Genomic DNA, 19,759 nt, shown 5'->3' on the forward strand with positions numbered 1-19,759 from the left:
AATACTCCCAATTTTCATATCCATAAATATGCCTCTAGCTAATAGCCTCTGACTAATGTTAAGATTGGTCTGACAGAGCTGACTGTAGGGAGAGTTAAAAGTCCTGCTATTTTGATCATATTTTGAGCATGATAATGTCCATCTCTGAGAGCTGACCGAGGGGAACTCATCCACTGCAAATTACCTTGCTGGATCCAAGTTAACCAATATAAGTTATGCCCCTTCTTAATATGAGGACATAGAAAACAGAAAGTCAGCAAGCTCCATTGTTTGGGCTTGCATGCTTGTTAAGGTTCATTTCTCTGCATCCGTGATTGTAATGAAGACAAAGGAAGTTAGTTCAGACAAAGGCATTACTAGGGTTGACTGACGCAATAACAGAACCCGCCTCCAGAGCCTCCCACCCCATCCATGGCCAAGAGGGCTGTGGCCACACACTTGCAAGACCGCCAGGCTGGGGATTTCTTCTTTGAGTTTCTTCTTGAGCATTTTGTCTTTCTTCTTCTTCGGCCCATCTTCTATATTTACCACCACCTCGTCTGGTTTCACCCCTGTGGGTATTTAATGGAAATTGTTAGGCTTCTCAGGGCTGTCGAGAAGGAACAAAGTCAAACTCCCTCTTTCCCTTTGTTCTGGCATGACTTTTGTTTCCAAAAAGAAATAGCAACATTTCGCTGCAGGATTGGGAGGAGATGTCACTCACATAGCAATGCAATGACATCAGATCCCCCCCCCCCCCCCCCGGGCCAGGCAATGTGCTGGCCTGTCCTGGTATATGTAGGAATTCATTAAACTAGGCACAGAGAGGGAAGTAAGTAAGCTGCCCAGTCATCCAACTAGCTAAGAACAGACCCAACTTGGACAGACGCCAAAGCTTTTAGTTGTATTTGCTCTTACATCTGCTTAGGGACTTGAGATTCAACTAGTTCAGCAACCTGAGGCTTGATATGCTAAGGGTCTTGCAGCAAGTCACAAATGTAGTTAGAGAGATTACTCAGGAATCTTCCAGGAGCAGTCTCTAAGGAAAAGACCGCCTGAAGCAGACCCCTGGCTCTGTTATTTGCCAGCCATGTAAACTTGAACGGGCTCCTCAACCTCTTTGAACCTCTGGTTCATCATCTGCAAAGTGAAGATGCTATTGCTAATGTCATGAGGCTGGTCTTGGGATTAAATCTGACAATTAGGAGTGGTCCAAGGAACCGAGTGAGCCTGGTTCTGGTTTTCCTATTTCTCTCAAGCTCACCTGAAACAGCACCGGCCACTTGCTGTCACTATTGATTTTAGGCCAGGGCCTACCCTTGTAGGTCATTTCAAATCGGGGCCTCTTTCATCCGAATTTCTACCAAGCCAGATCTACCCGATCCTCATAAACTGGGTTGGGAACCTAAAATCCAGGTCGCCTCTATGAAAGCTCACCACACCGGTGCTGGCCCGTCACGCCAGCTTCCTCCTGCTTTTGCCCTGCTGTTTCTACATCAAGACAGGAGCCAGAGGGGCGGTTCCAGCACTGAACTGAGTTCAGGAGCCCTGGGACCTGGTCCCAGTCCAGCTCAAATTAGCTACGTGACCTTTATACAGTATTGTTCTTTATACAGAGATTGTTACTCACTTGGGAAACGAGGGAGCAGAGACCTACCATGCTTCTCACTGCTTCCGTTTAGAAATTTTCTCTCCCCAGTGGGAGATTCCACGCTCACATACCTGTAGGACAGCACCTTACCTGCATTGCCTCTTTTCTCCGTGGGATTGCTTTCCTTCTCCTTCGAGAGAAGAAGGAGATAAGATTATGACACTGCCATGCCTCATGTGTGGATCCTGACTGCAAACAGCCCCTCTGCATTCTCAGAGACGCCATCCTAAGACTATGCAAACTGTCCCCAAGTGAAGTCTCGCTGACAGACCTGGAACCTGACTGCAGCGAGATGGCCGGCTCTATGGAAGAGGTGCCCCCGTGTCCAAGAAAACAGCCAGCAGGCTGCACACTTCCTTGTCTTCTGTGCCCAGCCCCTTCTCAGCTACTACCTCTCTCCCCCTATTTTTCTACCTCTCTGGAATATCACCCAGTCTGCACCATGGATCTTACCTGCCGTCATGCCAGGCCGTGGGGTTGTCCCAGGGGTCGGGGAGGTTAGCAGAGCAAGGGGAGAGGGCTGAGCCCTCCCTAGAGGTGGTCGCGTGCCCTGCAGCAGCAGGAGGGAGTTGGGAGGCAGGGACCACCATTTGGTTTGTTTATTTAACTATACATCAGTATTCATGGGAGGTCCTAGTTGAAGGCACTACAGGCTTTCCAAATGCAAGAATCAGAAGAGTTTCTATTCAATTGAATGTGATGATACATATGACTAATTTTCCTTTCCTTGTTGACTCGAGGATGAGAAGTTTTACCAAATTCGGCCACTGGGCTTTCCCTTGAATCTCTTGACCCACTTTCCAGTGGTTCTCCTGCTTCATAACTCAATCCCTTTCTTGTTCCATGTGCACGAGGCCCTGCTTTGGCAACCTGCTGATTATTCCCATTCGCTAAGGCCAGGTCCTCTGCCTCTTCTTGATAGCTTCCCATATGACGTTAGAATCCTGCTGGAGATTGGGGGCCCTCTGATCTGGGTATCTCCAGATGTACCTGAAGCCCCCATCGCTATGCCCATCTATCTAGAGACCCCCTTGCTTGTGGCTGGATCTTTATGAGTCTGACGTGGGGGAAGATCTCCAGATGCTATGCCAGACTGAACATCCTTCCAGCATTGACAACAGAGCCTGCATCCGAAGGTCAGCCCCGGCCAGAGGGTGAAGACTTTGCAATTCGGGATCCCTGGTCCTTCCAGGCTTTGAAGCTTTCCTCAATGAACAGAATCACACCTGAGAAGGCCCTACCTATAGCAGAATCTAAAAGGGGATAATGTGGAATTGAGGGGGGTGGAGGGTGCTGTGTTTTCTTATCAAATCCCTTGACTGTCACAGCCAGGGGAGACCCTACCTTCTGTGCTTTCTTCAGGGAGGCATAATATTTGGACCACCAGTCAATGACGTTTTCAGCAGATTCATCCGCTATGGTCCTCCTTCTCCTTTTGGTTGACCTTCGGGTAGGTTTCCTGACATTCTGGCAAGGAATGAGGGATGGATTATTAGTTAGGCCTGGTGGCTGGCTGGCTGGTTTCCTGAAGAACAGAACAGATGGAGGCATGGGTGGATTTTGTGGCTGAAGCTCTCTGTACCACTTCAGTAAATGACCCTTTCATCACCCACCCATCCATTCACTCATTTATTCGGCAAACATTTATTATTACTTAAACACAGACATGTGAGATATTGTGCTTGGCTCTGGGGACCCAAAGGGAGTGAGAAACTATCCCCACATTTGGGGATCTTAATAGTGTGCTATGGCAGAAAAGGCGTTAGCTGCCGAGCAGTTAATATAAATTTTCAGATTCTCAGTGTCCTCAACTAGGGGACATTCATACCTGCTTCCTTCACTGTTGTGAGGATTAAGTGACATCATGTAGACAATTTCCCTTTAGCATGATTTCTAATTCGAATGGGTGCAAATCAGTGATACCAACAACATAAGTAAGGCAGTGTAGGAGAGACAATGATACATAAACAGCAGAAAGGAGGCATTTGGGGAGAAGACAGTGGTCCTACGACAGACTCATCACATACTCATCATCTGTTTGCTCTCAGACATCTCTTGAGTACCTTCAATGTGCCAGGCACTTTATCGAGTACAGGAGGCACAAGGATTTTTTTAAAAATTATCTGTGACCTGGCAGGGCCCACACTTTTATGGTGGCAACACACACTTAAACTGGGGATTCCAACATAAAGTGGCAGGTGCAATGCTGGTGGGGTACAGAGAACCCCTTGAGGTGCCCTGGAGGGTCACAATGAACATAGGTAAGATAGGAACAGCCTGAGCAAATATCCATGAATCTGTCTTACTCTGCTTTTCATTTCAGCCTTTACCATTTGCTGGGCAGGCAATCCCTCAGCTTTCTTAAAACTGCCTCCTTCTTGGGGATCCTGGGTGACTTAGTCAGTTAAGTGTCTGACGTTAGCTCAGGTCATGATCTCAAGGTTCATGGGTTTGAGACCCGCATCAGGCTCTGTGCTGACAGCTCAGAGCCTGGAGCCTGCTTTGGATTCTGTGTCTCCCTCTCTCTCTGAGTCCCTCCCCTACTCACACTCTGTCTGTCTGTCTCTCTCTCTCAAAAATTAAATAAATGCTAAAAACTTAAAAAAAAAAAAAAACCACTGCCTTCTTCATTTGGTTGATGCACCTGGATTTTACACTCAAACTTAGAAAGATTCATCACATTCTTGTTTTATGGCTCTTTGTGTATATCTTAACCTTGCTTTCCAGAAACTCAGCTGAGGATGAGGAGTCTCATTTCTCTTTAGATTCCAGAGACTTTAGCTTTTTTTTTTTTCTGGTCTTACTTGTCCTTGTACAAAGTAGGTTCTAAATATTTGCGGAATAGGCCTAGATAAGGAAGGAAACTATTGTCTTTCCATGCTAATGAATTGAAAGCAGTTTCTGTTCAATTAAATGTGACTGCCACAGTTGACTAGCACTTGAATTTCATACACACTGACTTCTCTGACTCTACAGCAATGCTGTGAAGTAGGTATCAGTATACTCATTTTGCGGATGAGGAAACTGAGGCTCAGAAACACGAAGTTACTTGCTCCTGGTCACACAGCTGGCAGGTGGGAGGATTCGTATCAAGCCTCCAGTGCAAAGCCTTGTAAATACGAAGAGGGGTTATATTCTGACCTTAGCTTTGCCATCTTTTGGTGGCTCCTCGTCTGCAGGTTTGGGTTCAGGCTCAAGCATAGGAGATGAGTCAGGGATGTCAACCATGCCGGTTGGTTGAATCTGGGCAGAGTCAGGTACCACGGTGGGAGGAGGCTCAACATCCACATAGATCTGATCTGTTGGCAGCTCCTGGGAGGAGCTGAGGGATCCAGAGGGCTCAGTGGCTACTAGCGAATCTGAAGCAGCTGAAATGGAAATACATCAGGTCAGGAAACTGGGCTGCTAAACAGGGTGGCCATTTCAGAGACCCATTCCTGGGAATCAAACAGATCTAGATTCAAATATGGCAAGTTCGTAACATCTCTGAATCTCATTTTCCTTATTTATAAAATGACAGTAAAACAAAAAACAAGAAAAGAAAAACAAACAACCCGGAGCACCTAGGTGGCTCAGTCAGTTAAGCATCTGACTTCGGCTCAGGTCATGATCTCACGGGTTTGTGAGTTCAAGTCCCACATCAGGCTCTGTGCTAACAACGCAGAGCCTGGAGCCTGCTTCCGATTCTGTGCCTCCCTCTCTCTCTGCCCCTCCCCTACTCTCACTCTGTCTCTCTCTCTCTCTCAAAAATAAATAAAAATGAAAAAGAAAAGATGAAAAAAAAACCCCAACCCATCTCACTGGGGGATAAGTGAGATCATGATGTAAGGCATCAGGAATCAATTATGGCTGTACTTACTATTGATCCTTTAGACTAATTTTAAATAACTGTGGTCATAAGGAAAATACATATCAAGGTTTAGGACCTAGACCCTCTGTACGGATTGTTTTTTCCCAGCGCCAGTTAACTCCAAGAAACTTTGGACGCTCCAGAGGTCTGTGAACTCCTAACTGCAAGCTTGACTCTGGGCACATGAGAACATGTGCTTGTCAAGACATAGGGGTAGGTTCCCGGACTTTGTGAGATTTTTAACTGGACTGTCAATCCAATACAAAGGTCATAACACTGTCCTTTCTTGCCAAGGGTCCTCTTGTCTCCATTCTGTGCCGTAGAATCCAGTACTTAGAAATATTTCCCAGCTGGGATCCTCCATGGCTGCGTGGCCTTCAGAGTTTCTCTTCCCCAGTTGCTAACTTTTCAATGCAGATGCAATTCCACCAACACTTAATGGGCATCTACTCTGTGCTGGGCACAGAGTTGGAAAGATCAGTGGGACAGAATAGAAAGCTCAAAAACAGACTAGGGATGTATGGCTACTTGATTTGTGAAAAAGCTGACAGCACAAAACAATGGGGAAAGCCAGGATACTCTTGGGGGTGGGGTGGGGGGATGATGTTCCTATGGAGGGAAATGTAGCAGGATCCCTATCTTAAACCATATACAAACACAAATAACTGAAGATCTAATGTGAAAGTTAAAAACATAACACTAATAGAAGAAAATACAAAACAACATTTTTGTGACCAAGAATTAAGAAAGCGTTTTCTAACAAAATTCTGAAAGAGCAAGACATAAAGTTAAAAATTCAGATGGATAGGATTACATTTAAATTAAGAATTTCTGTTCAAAGATGGAGACCACAGGCAGGTTAGCAGTTATCAGACTAGGAGAAGATATAATCGACAGGATAGTAACATCTAGAATATACAAAAAAATCAAATGTTTTTTAAAATACATAAAACATGAGTCAGGGATGTGAGTACGCAAGTCACAGGAGGGAGATCAAGACGGCAAAAGCATGTGAAGAGATGTGTAAAATTCAGTAGTAATCAGAGACAATCAGGCTAAAATCAAAATGAGATACTACTTTATACCCAGCAGAGGGGCAAAAACCAAACCAAACCAAAACAAAAACTCAGAAATTTGGGTAACGGCAGGTGGCATTGGGGAAGAAGAAAATGGTACTCCAGATGCAGAATGGTAGCTATGTAGACTGGTGTAGACTGGTGTAGACCAGCACAGCTCTCTAGAGCGCCCTCTAGCAGTACTTGGTGGAATTACATCTGCACATTCCCCGTGAGTCTGTAATCTCACTCCTGGAGGTATATTCCAAAGAAAACCCCCGCAGGATCCTCCCTTGGGCAGCGCTCACTATTCACAACAGCATCATTTGTGGAAGTTGGGAGGTGGAGGTAGCCTAGGGGTCCAATCTCAGGGGAAAGGAAAAGCAGTGTGGGGTAGATCAGCAGGTGGGGGAAACAAGCTAATGTACACGCAGCAACATGAATAGGTTTTAAAGCATAGCTTTGAGCAACAAGAGTGCGAAACCAAATGAAGATTATAGCATCATATTATATACGTCGATTAAATGGACTGGAATTTTACAAAAGGGGCAGTGTGGGGCCTGTGGTGGGCAGGGGGTTGGGAGAAGGGATGTGGAGTAAGGCGCAGGGGGGCAGTGGTATGAAACAGAGAAACAGAAGCTTGGACCAGACCAATGATGACTGCACAGCAGGAACAGAGAAGTGCAGTTAACTCAACTCTGCCCCTGAGATCCAAAATGGAACAAATCAAAGTAACAGCAAGCAAAGAAAAATGTCAGGGAGCAGAGGCGGGAGGGAGCTGGAGTAATACTCGTGGAAGCCCTCTTAGAGGAGCTGACCCTGGTGTCATTCTTAGAGTCGGAATCCGGCAGCTAAAGGAGCTGAGGGCACTGTGGGAGCAAAGTCTTCAGAAAGCTCCGCCTGACTTGACCGTGGGGCATCCTCTTCGTGCGGGGTCCCATAGCAGAACCCTGCAGGCACTACGGCTTTGGAGTCTGAAGCTCCAGAAAATCTAGAAGGCACTTCCTACCTTGCTCAGCTTGGGTTCCGTCCACCTGTGAGGTGAGGGCCAGGGGCTCCTTGGATTTACACAAAAACTGCTTCAAGCAGTTGATGGTGTAGGTGCCCACCAGCGTGCTCCTCCCGAAAGCCCTCCAGTCCACCACGCAGATGCTGAGGGGCGGGTGCAGAAGTTCATTCTCAGGCAGCTCCTGGGAGGAGAGGCCAGGGTGAAGTGGGAACACCGCTTGGGCTGAGCCCAGCGGCTGGTACCCTGCTGACCTGTTTAGGGACCGAACCAAAGCAAGCCAGGCACCCATCTTCCCTCTGTCCCTGCCTTGTCATTCTGTCCCCCTAGGTCACCCCTGCAGCTAGTCAGAAGTCTAGAGCATTGCCTTCCAAGCCAGGGAATCATTACCCATAATAAGAGGGATGTGGCACTAACAAGTCATTCCAGATGTAAATTACAAAATTCACAGGCTGCCAAACTCTTTACGGCAATAGTTTTCAAGCCTGTTTGGTCATTATGTACCAGCAGAACTCTCAACTCAAATGAACACTGACCCAGGCCCAAGAAAACAGACAGAAGTGGATGCATGACAAATGGAGCTGAGGGTGACGGGCCAGCACCCTCCCTCTTGTGTCCCCCCCGGGGGTCCCAGAGGCCTGACAGTGAAAGGTTTGTGAACGCCGTGCACATTCCCCAAATCCAGTCTCCACTAATTTAGAAGATGCATCCGTTGGAGCTGACTGGGTCGCACAAAGCAAACCTTCACAGTTAGCTCCAGATCAGAGCCCAAAAATGTGTGTTGAAATATTGACATAAACAGAAGCGCAGGGGTCAGAAAACGTCACTTTAGAAACAGAAGTTTGCATGTAAGCCACTGATACGCTACGTACAAATGATTTTTAAAAATCCAACCGCTAAAATAAGTCTCATTAAGGAAGCTTCTAGGCCAGTGGTTCGCCAACTTTAGCACGCATCAGAATCACCCGGAGAACTCATTAAGCCAGGGGGCTCTGGGCCGCAGCCCCCCGCAGTTTTGATTCAGCAGTATTGGGGTGGGGCCTGGGAATCTGCATTTCTAACAAGTTCCCAGGGGATGCTGATGCTGAGGAATTGGGGGCCACACTCTGGGAACCACCGTCACCTGCCTTGATCTACCGAACCTTTAAAAACAAAACAACACAGCAGCAGTAATAAAAGTGTGTCTCATCCCATCCTGAGAGTCCCGCTTTTCACTAAATTAGACCATTGTGCCTCGTAGGTAGTGGACACCCCCAAACTGCAAAGCATCTCCCCAAGCCAAGCAAGTGAAGGAGCGGGGGTTCCCTCTGTGGAAATGAAGGAAACGAGCGGGCAGAAGGGGAGGCTGTACCACTTCGAAAGCGTCTGCCTGGATGCTGAAGTTCGGGTTGTTCTTGTAGCTCTGGATCACACAGGACTTGACTCCCCGGCCCCCACATTCGATGAGGACCTGAGGGCGATCCACCGAGAGCAGCTGCACCTTCTTCATTTCTCGGACTCCCCAGAAGAGAACCTGGCGGGAGGACCCACAGAGCTGTCACTCGGGGACCCAGGGAGGAGCCAGTTCGCGGCACCGGCCTGTGGGAAGTCAGACCCGCTGCCCCGGGAACTACTGTATGTTCTGGGACGGGCTGGGCAGCTCCCTGAAGGCCCTGTCCCATCACCCACGCCTCATTTCCACCCCGCACTCCCTTCAGACAATGCAGGCATGTAGACCAACGCACCACTGCCCTCCTTAGCCCCAAAGAACGAGTCAGTCTCCCCCTGCACCATACCTCCACTCGGTATTTACTCAGCACTGGCCGAATGCTGGCAGGAACTGGGTAGATGTGGGTGACATCTGGCGGGTCCACGGGAGGAAGTCCTTGCAGCCCGGATGACGGGACCTATCACACAGAGCAAAGGGCTGGCCAGAAGGTTGGGGAGAGGCAAGGAAGACCAGCCGCTACGCCACCGCCTCACCCACACGACACTCACTCGGCAAAAGTAGTGATTCCAGGGTCAAGTAGAGACAAGACAGGGCATTTTACCACACTTGATTATTTATTCATTAACCAGTATTTATTCATCGATACCTTCACCAGGGTGGCCAACATTTAGTGAGCACTTACGACGTGCCACAAAGTTAACAGGCTTAGCGTTCGATAAGCCCACAATATAGAGGAGGTCCTCACAAGAGGACGGCATGTCACTGAATGACAGGGGTTGGGGGCGGAAAAGGGCTCTGATCCGGTTCTGAGCTCTGAGACTTAAGCACACCCCCACAACGCACTACTACAAAAGAGATTCACAGTCAAGGAGAGACTACGTCTTCATCAGTGAAACAGAAACAAAGTCTTCTGAAGACAGACCTCCAGGAGGGAAAGGTGCCATTTGGTATGCACTTGGCCACACAGAAACCACAGGAGGGGGGCCCCTGACTGGCTGAGCTGACTGAGTGTCCAACTCTTGGTTTCCGCTCAGGTCACGATCTCACAGTTCGTGAGTTCAAACCCCGCGTCAGGCTCTGCGTTGATAGTGTGGAGCCTACTTGGGATTCTCTGACTCCCTCTCTCTCTCTCTGCTCCTTCCCACGCGCACTCTGTGTCTCCCTCAAAATAAAGACATAAACTTTAAAAAAAGGAAACTACAGGAAGGATCATTGCTGTGTCTCACTGAAATCTCACACAAAGGGCTTGGAAAGTCTCCTGTGAGCATGCCACACTGCCCTTAAGACCTGGCCTAACGTCTACATCTTCCCCAAATCCGTCCCTGATTTGACCCCGGTCTCTGTGGCCATTGTCCTACCTACCCTTCAGTCCTTGGAATACAGTGTGTCTTTGGTGGAAGCTTAGTGCCGAAAGCAGTGGACTGAGCCTAGACACCGGGCCCTGCTGTGTGACCCTGTGTGAGTCCCTTCCCTTCTCTGGGCCTCAGATATCAGGCCAGATGACCCTTCAAGCCCCCTGAGGGTCAGACGCATGGGGCATGTTTATCTGACCTGGTCAAGAGGAAGCCTCTGTTTACTTCATTTCATCTCTAAGCTCCTGGAGCAGAACTCCACATCCAGTGGGTTCCTGATAAATGTTTACTGGCTCCATATGCTTGGAAAAGCTTAACTGCTCATCAAAACCTGCAAAGCACAACGTATCACCATTTCTTCACAGACATAGTCTAGTTGGCAACGGCAGATGTGGTTGAGGTAATTACAAGAAAGCTCTGACAAAGATGACAAGACACCGTGGAGGCCAAACAGGCCGAGGACAATGAAGCTGCGGAAGCAGACGACATACAGGTGCTGGAAGCCACGAGGACGCGCGCCCAGTACTGCCCGGCCGTGAGCGACTCAGCCTGCAAAACCTGGCCTCCCCGAGAGAGCTAACTGCTCCTCTAGCTGTGGGGGGAAAGCCCCAAAACAGCTGTGGTGGTGGCATCGATGGGGCCCCTGGCTGGGCTTTTGTAAAAGTACCACATGTTTCCTCATCCGGGGCCCCTGGAAAATGTCCTGAAGAAGGTCTGTCCCACGGTGCCTGACAGATGCCCTTGAGCTCAACACGGACCTTGAAGGGCTCCACACTGTGGTGTAGACTGAATGACTCTGCTCCCAGCCAAGATTAGACATTTTCACAGGGAAATGGGTCAGCTGCTGGCTTATAATTGGGCCCAGAGGGAGAGAAAGAATCGTTACGGGGCAATTGGGTGGCTCAGTAGGTCAAGCGTCTGATGCTCGGTTTCAGCTGAGGTCGTGAGCTAGCAGTTTGTGAGTTTGAGCCCTGCACTGGGATTGGGATTGGGACTCTCTCTCTGCTCGTCCCCTGTTCACACACACACACACACACACACACACACACTCTCTCTCTCTCTCTCAAAATGAATAAATAAACTTAAAAAAAGGAAAAGAATCCTTACGAAGGCAAGATGTGAGCATCGGAGGTGGGTTGAATAGGCTGGTCCAAAAGCTGATATCCCAGCTCTAATTTCCCAGCGGAGACAAAATCTCAGGACCTCAAAGGAGGTCCAGATGCAGGGCCAGGACAAAGACCTAGGGTAGCAAAATTTAGAGAGGGGCCACTCTCAGGGCCCTAGTCCCAGCCCTGCTCATCAGTGACTAAAAAGTCACTGCTGCTCAGAAGCCCTTCTGCATCCTCCGGGTCCCTCAGCCCGTCATTTATTCTTGCATTAGCCCTCTCCTTTGGTGCCGTGGGCAGTACAGTCTAGACCTCCATTGCTTGCTAGCTGTGTGAACTTGGCAAAGTTGCTCAGTGTCTCTGAGTTCCGTCACCTTTGTGAAGCGAAGATCATGATATCTAATTCGTGGGTTGCTGTGAAGAACGTCGGGGATAGCACGCAGGGCACTTAGCACACTCAGGCACATGCAAGTTCCCTAGAAGCAAGCATCAACCGGAAACGGCAAAGGCGGAAGCTCAAATGCACACCATCTTACTCTTCCACTGGATTCAGGCGATCTAGGATTCCTAGTGCCCCGAACGACCTCAAAAGCGAATTTCAATCCTTGTGCAAGGAAAACAATATCGTCCTAGGCTCCAATTTTCTCTACATATTTTTGTGAGCAAGTGAAACATGTTTGAAAATATTGTATCGAGAGTCTCCTATGAGAGAAACATTAGTGTTGGCTTCCATGTGTGATGTGGAGATGACTCTCATCCATTCTACTGCCAATTCATCAGTCAATCCTGTGGACTGCACAGAATCCTTTTTCATGGCTACACTTTTTAAAAACGACTTTTAATTTTTTTTAATGTTTATTCATTTCTCGAGAGAGAGAAAGAGACAGAGCATGAGTGGGGGAGAGGTAGAGAGAGGGAGACACAGAACCTGAAGCAGGCTCCAGGCTCTGAGCTGTCAGCACAGAGCCTGATAGGGGGCTTGAACCCACGAACACAAAATCATGACCTGGGCCGAAGCTGGATGCTAACCGACTGAGCCACCCAGGTGCCCCTCGTGGCTACACTCTTGATCCAAGTTCTTCAGTCCTCCAGTATGGATTACCTGAAGAACCTCCCAGTCGCCCTCCTTGTTTCCCCTGGGCCCCTTCAACATATACTCAATCCAGCATCCATAGTTTTCAACATAAGTCAGATGCTCAAAATCCTCTCTTGGCTCCCCATCTTTTATGGAATAAAAGCCAAACTCCTTACAGCACTCCATGTGATCTTCCTCCTCTGACTTTGTCTACACTCCACTGCAGCCACACTGATGTCCTTGATGGGCCTTGAAGATGCCAGGCGTACTCAGGCTTCAGGGGCTGGCATTTGCTGTTCCCTCTGCATCTAACGCTCTTTGCCCATACACCTGCATGGCCTACTCACCATGACCTTCCAGGTCTTGACTTAAATACCACTTTCTCAGTGAGGCTTCCCTGGATGCCTAAAATGTTGACCCTGCCCTATCCCCCAACACACATTCGCTTCCACATCTCACAGTGCATTACCTTTTCTTCTTAGCATTTATCACACTGTTGTTACCTTACAATTTACATAGTATCCTCTATTATCTTCCCCTCACTAGAATATATGTCCCATGAGGGCAGGAGTTTTCTGTTTTATTCACTGATGCATTTTTTTAATGTTTATTTATTTTTGAGAGAGAGAGAGGGCGTGCGTGAGCATGAGTGGGGGGCGGGCAGAGAGTGAGGGAGAGAGGGAATCCCAAGCAGGCTTCACGCTGTCCGCACCGAGCCCAACACAGGCTCCACATCATCAACCGTGAGATCATGACCTGAGCCGAAATAAAGAGCCGGACACTAAACTGACTGAGCCACCCAGGTACCCCTATTCTTAAGAACATGCCTGACACATAACGAACACTCAATAACATGTGTTTGCATGAATGAATGATTGAAATAGTCCTGCCTTCAAAACACTTACAGATTAGTGGACATAAGCCTGTAAACAATTGGCCTTACCATGGCCTGAATTTTAAAAAGAGGCAATGTGCTGTAGGATGGTAGAAAACATTTGATTTGACTGAGGTGAGGATGGGGAGAGCTTCCCAGAGGAGGCGTCTCTTGTTCTGAACTTTGGTGATGACCATTACCTTAAATGGAAGAGCGCAGTGCAGAGGCCGGTGTGGGCGGAGGGAAGACCTTTCTGGATGGGCTAACAGCAGGGCCACAAACAGAGGAACGCACCTGTGAGGTGAGGCCAGGGAACTCGGAGTGGCCTGGTGTCAAGAGGCCATAGATATGCAGAGTAATGTGAGGAAGTGTGAGGCTGAAGAAGCAGTTTGAAGACAAGTTTTGGGAGAGCTTGAATGCCAAGCTACAGAGATCTGACATTCTCCTATTCTCCTTCCTTTCCATGAGATATGAAGACTCATCACACACACACACACACACACACACACACACACACACAGAGAGAGAGAGAGAGAGAGAGAGAGAGAGAGAGTTTCATAGTCACAACATTTAGAAACGTTTGGGTCTTCTGAGTGTTTACCATGGTAATAGGTATTCCAAATATTCCAAATCCCCAAGAGGGATATAATATGAAGCATGTCCCTAAGTGTCTCCTCACTGTGGGTAGAGGGCCTGTATTTGGTATTCCACAAAATAGACTTTAAGAAATGTTTCTGGAGGTAAGAAGCAGGGAGCCACTGACGATTTCTGAAGACAACAGTGAAATGGGTTAACTTGTCTTCTGGAAGGAAAGTGGAGGATGAAATGAACAAGAAAGGGGTAAGAAGCTAGAAGACCAGGAAAGAGGCCAATGCAACGTTCCTGATGAGGAATATGGCAGCAGGGAAGATGGAAACCATTCGAGGACGCGCTCGGCCTGGCTAAGGGTGCACACACAAGGGGAAGAATGAAAGCGGAGTCTGAGTTTTACAGGCAGAGAACAGTGGCGAACAGTGGGGTCAATGAGCCAGCACTGGACGGACGGACAGGGGGCTGCGGGCTTGGGTAGGGGAAGGAAATGGAAACACTTAATTCAGTCTGGACATGGAAGAGCCAGGTTACCAAATCCTTCTGAGACAGGGAAGTGTTTCGGTAATGGAGGTGGAGAGGCTGAAGCAAACCACCCAAAGATGAAAACTGAGAGCAGCTGGTGACAAATGAAGGCATTTTCCAGCTCTTCCTTCTCAGCACGTACCGGACCCACGTACTAAGACAGTCGCGCTGATCAAATTACTTTTTGAACAAGCAATGAAATGAGAAGTCCTAATGAAACCTTAATGAATTGTATCTCCCAGGCTGCTCACCTCTGACAATTAATGCAGCTGTCAGGAAGCAGCAGGATCTTCCCTGGCACCCTCAGCAGTGGAGGGAGGGAAGGGGAAGGGGGCAGACCCTCATCTTTGAGTGGGGACCCTCAACATGAAGAGAGGGAGGGAGGGAGGGGAAGGGGGCCCTCATCTTTGAGGAGGGACCCCAAGCATGAAGGGAGGGAGGAAGGAAGGGGGAGGGGGGCCCTCAGCATGAAGGCAAGGAAGGGGGTAGGAGGGAGACCCCCATCTTTGAATGGGGACCCTCAGCATGAAGGGCGGCAGGAAGGGATGAAGGGAGAGGGGGGTCCTCATCTTTGAGGGGGGACCTTCATCATGAAGGGAAGGGGAGAGGAAGGTGGGGAGTGGGCCCTCAGTATAAAGGGAGGGAGGGGGGAAGGGGGGTCCTCAGCACGGAGGAAGGGAGGGAGGAAGGGGGAAGCGGGGCCCTCAGCATGAAGGGAAGGGGGGAGGAAGGTGGGAAGTTGGGTTCTCAGCATGAAGGGAGGAAAGGAGGGAGGGGGAAAGGGGGCCCTCATCTTTGAGAGGGGACCTTCAGCATGAAGGGAAGGGGGGAGGAAGGTGGGAAGTTGGGCCCTCAGCATGAAGGGAGGGAGGGAGGAAGGGGGAAGTGGGACCCTCAGCATGAAGGGAGGGAGGGAAGGAGGGGGAAGGGGGGGCCCTCATCTTTGAGGGGGGACCTTCAGCATGAAGGGAAGGGGGGAGGAAGGTGGGGAGTGGGCCCTCAGCATGAAGGGAGGGAGGGAGGAAGGGTGAGGGGGGCCCTCAGCATGGAGGGAGGGAGGGAGGGAGGACCATGAAGCCCAGGGTGCCAAGCCCTCAGGGGGCCTGTAGGGATCAGTCACCCAGCCCTTCACTGAGGGACTAGGGGACTCAGTCTCAGAGCTCGTTGGGCAGCTTCCGGTCCTGAAAAGAGCAGCTTACTGAATCGCAGTCCGTTGACCCTGAGCCTCGGCCTCCTGACGTATAAAATGGGAGTCTTGCGCTAGACCTGGTTTTCCCAAGCCGGCCATTCCTCTGCTGCTTTTATCGCCTGTACTTTCATCCAGTGAACATTTTTGTTAGGCATATTTTGTTTTTAAAAAGGGAACGTTCTGATGCTAAGTAAAAAAGTACCACTTGCTGTAAATGAAAAGCAACTTTAAAGATAAAACCAATGAAAACAAAACAGGTTATTGGAATATGTCCCGTGAAACATCGCTTACACCTTCCTTTCTCTTTATTTGGACTGGTGTCCCAAGAAGCAGAGACTTTGGGAAATGTTCCTATTGGTAACGTCGATCTTATAAGTTCTGGGCATCCAGTGCACAGCATGGTGATTACAGTTAACCTGGATACTTGAAAGTTGCTAAGACACACACGAAAAGGTAATTATGTGAGGTTCGATAGCTATGTGAGATGGATTTGATAACTAACTTCCATCGTGGTCATCATTTCATAATATGTGCTATAGGAAATAATCATGTTGTACACCTTACACGTATACAACGTTACATGTCAACTATATCTCAGTAAACCTGGGGGTGAGGGGGAGGGCAAAACTCCCTCCATACTGGTTTGATAGTGTTATTTATCATGCTCTACCTGCTTTCAACCTAAAATCAGTCGTTGAAAGCCGACAATTGCCAGGACTTTCACTTGAGGAAAGATGGGACCAGCTGGTTTCGAAGGTCATTTTCAGTTCTAACAGCAAATGTTTCTGTGTAACACGCATCCATCTGGTGGGAGCTGGTTTTATTAGAATCTCTCTTGGTTTGTCATCCTGGAATCCTAGAACTTACGACTTGTAAGACAAACATGTTTCTAGTCCTCACTCCTACCTTCCGAGGCTGCAGCCATTGTAGGGCTGGAGCCAATGCCTGAATTCCTACCACTCTGTCCTCCTAGGGTTCACTTAGCTTCAGTTCCCCCGACAGAGAGCTCACTCTTTCTCTAAGGCAACCATTCTATCCTTAAAAAGTGCTTCTCTGGGGTACGTGAGGGGCTCAGTTGGTTGAGCATCTGACTCTTGATTTCTGCTCAGGTCAGGATCCCAGGGTCATGGGATCGAGCCCCACATTGGGTTCAGTGCTGAGCATGGAGCCTGCTTAGGATTCTCTCTCCTTCTCTCTCTCCCTCTCTCCCCCTCTTTCTCTCTCCCTAAAAAAAAATGGAAAAAAATAAAAAATTCTGCCTTAACTGAAGCAAAAACCAGACCACAAAGTGGGGTGATTCTTTGAACTCACCCCTGTAGCCATGCTCAAGCCCCAGCTGCAGGTGCGGGCACTTTGGATTTGAATGCAAGGGTGCCTAGCCTCTCGGCTATCCCTGCTCCATCATGCTTTCCAGGCTCCCCAGCAATCAGGGGGATCAATCAGTATACCTAGATTCTAGGCCCTGACCTGCCGTGTTGAGCAAGTTGTTACCTCTCTACCCAGCTCACATTCTTCCCCTGAAATAAGCAGGTGGGACTAGACATTTTGCTTTAATATTACATGACATATTACTACTACTAATAAAATACGTGGTTTTAGTTGAGTGTTTATTCCATGCCAGGCACTTTCAGGACACTGATCATCATCCTCATTTTGCAAGCGAAACAGAGAGATTCAGTAGCTTACCCAAGGTCACGTTCTACCTAAGTGGTGGAAATGAGATCCACACCCATGGGATCCGACTCTCTTACCCTTCCTTCTCCCTTATCTTTCTGTGTTAGGAGTGCTGGCCTTCTAGGTTCTCTACCAAGTGAACTTTTTAAAATGGGATTTCTGAAAAATAGGCTTACCTATAGAGGAACTGGTCTGACCCAAAGGGATAGTGCCACCTGCCTCGGTGAATGCAATGGTCTCTAAAACAGCCCCCCGGGCCCCATCACTTCTTCTCCAGGTCTTCTCCATGTCCCATTTGGTTTTCCACTGGATAGTCAGACCTGAGAGTCTCAGCTTCCCACCCCAGTATCCTGCCTCTACTTTCTGGAAAAGGCTTCTGAGGCACATATTCATAAATTCCCCTATGCCTTAGTGGGACTGATTAAGAGCTCCCTGTCTTCAGGAAACTATGTGATGCAGTGTAAGGAGCAAAAGGCTTGCTGGGTGGCTCAGTCAGTGAAGCATCTGACTCTTGATTTCAGCTCAGGTCATGATCTCAGGGTTGTGAGATTGAGCCTCATGTCAGACTGCACTGAGAGTGAAGCCTGCTTGGGATTCTCTCTCCCTCTCTCTTCTGCCTGCCTCTCTCTCTCTCTCTCTCTCTCTCTTAAAAAAAAGGTCTCATTTCAGGTCTCAGCTGAATGATGAAGTAGGGCAAACAATTGCACTAATTCTCGGTTTACAATGTGGAAAATGGGAATCCTAACACCTATCTCAAAAGGCTTGAGGGAGGTCTATGTGATGAAAGTTACATGAGGCACTGAACATCCCACGTGGTAAGTGCCCACGAGTTTGCTCCCTTCCTCCCTCATATCCTCCCACGGCCTGTATGAACTCCATGATTTGCATATAGGGCTGCTCAAGCATTGCTGGCCAAACCCAGAAGGAGTTTTCATCCTGGGACTCTGACCTATACAGCACAAGGGCTCTAGAAATAGCCCGTGTCACCTGAATTCTTGAGTGGCGGCTCCCAGATCCTGAGAAGGAGACCCCTCTAGACACAGGACAGCAGAGAGTGGCCAAGCACAGCTTCATGGAAATGCTCTGGCCGGGAAGACGAGGTAGATGTCTGGGGCCAATGACCTCTGGCTCACTTACCTGCAGCAGTTCAAATACAGCAAGGAGGTCCCCTCCAGAGAGGCTCCCACAAAAGATAGGGTGATAGCACAGCCTGGGTGGCTCATAGTCCTCGTCAGCTAGCTTCACAACAGGAGCAGCCACTGTGGCCCCCAAATATTCTGGCTTCCCCTAAGGCAGAAAGAAAAGAAAGGAATTTGTCCCCGATGGTTACCTACCTGGTTCTGACCTGCATCAGTGCACTTTAAAAAATAATCTTGATAAAACCGTTAGCCTCAGTGTCTCCCTCTTGCTACTAACTCACTCTCTTCTTCTGCCAAATGCCTCTTACCCCTTACCAAGGCTTGGGGGTCAGGAAATTCCATGTGGGCTCCCAGGGAAAACTTCTGGGCCCAAGGCTGTTACGGGTTCTCTCTTCTCAGCATATAGAGCTCAGTGGAAGAAAGTTAAAATGATCATCTAGGGTAGACTTGAAAGGGAAAAGAAGAAATAAGGTGGCAGCAAGCATTCCCAAAGCTCTCCAGGGCAGGACACCATCGTGGTCAGGAACGTGAGCTTTGAAGTCCAGGCACACCTGAGTCTGTGTTCCCAAATCTGCTACTTTCCAGCTCTATGGCCTTGGGCCATTTAGTCAACTTTTTTGAGCCTCATGCCTTAAAAGGAATTAAAAATACTACTTGTTAATGGGGCCATGAGGTTTGACTTAATGATGTAGGTGCTTTGCACAGTGACTGGTATACATCGAGCGCTCAATACATGGTAATATGATGACTATGGCCATGATGATGATGATGATGATGATGAAGGTCAGTATATTCAGGTGATAGAGCAGTTCTGCTCTATTTTTCTTGGTAATAAAAGAGGCCACTAAGATAGTTTTGTATGTATGTATATATACGGACCGCAAGTTTCTTTAAGAACTACGAGCACCAAAAAAAAACACAAAAAACAAAACAAAACAAAAAAACACTATGAGATAGCACCATCTCCTGTCTCTTCCCATACCTGCTCCCAAGAACCTGGGGCTGGCTTCCCCCAGGAGCAGCATGGGGCTGGAGGTTGGGGCTGCTTCCCCATTTATCTCAGGAATGGCTGGAATGTAAACTCCATGTGCGGCATTGCCCGTTTTACATACTGCTGTGACCCCCAGCACAGGGCAGGCACTCGTTACCTATTTATTGAGTGAAAGCTGTCGGATTAATGACTTCCAAAGTACAAGGCCAGCGCCCACATTCTCTTCTGGCTGAGGCTGGGTTTAGCAGCTGCCCGGCTCCACTGCCTTTGGACTCA

At 48.6% G+C, this 19,759-nt stretch overlaps 1 protein-coding gene across 4 annotated transcripts in view; it reads right to left on the reverse strand.

The window, feature by feature from the left end:
• FER1L6 (fer-1 like family member 6) overlaps window positions 1-19,759 on the reverse strand; it is a 155,496-nt gene that overhangs the window by 38,897 nt on the left and 96,840 nt on the right. For all 4 annotated transcript variants that reach the window (XR_008292528.1, XM_027063947.2, XM_053208155.1 and 1 more), the window contains 8 exons: window positions 18,491-18,640; window positions 9,317-9,427; window positions 8,893-9,054; window positions 7,545-7,725; window positions 4,772-4,998; window positions 2,975-3,097; window positions 1,721-1,760; window positions 439-551 (listed from right to left, as the gene is read on the reverse strand). Coding sequence is in view for 3 of the 4 variants with exons in the window: in XM_027063947.2 (XP_026919748.2) it covers window positions 439-551; window positions 1,721-1,760; window positions 2,975-3,097; window positions 4,772-4,998; window positions 7,545-7,725; window positions 8,893-9,054; window positions 9,317-9,427; window positions 18,491-18,640 (1,107 nt within the window). In the remaining variant the exon portion in view is untranslated. The remainder of the gene's footprint in view (window positions 1-438; window positions 552-1,720; window positions 1,761-2,974; window positions 3,098-4,771; window positions 4,999-7,544; window positions 7,726-8,892; window positions 9,055-9,316; window positions 9,428-18,490; window positions 18,641-19,759) is intronic.

Source organism: Acinonyx jubatus, chromosome F2, assembly GCF_027475565.1.
Source record: "Acinonyx jubatus isolate Ajub_Pintada_27869175 chromosome F2, VMU_Ajub_asm_v1.0, whole genome shotgun sequence".
Taxonomy (NCBI): Eukaryota; Metazoa; Chordata; class Mammalia; order Carnivora; family Felidae; genus Acinonyx; species Acinonyx jubatus.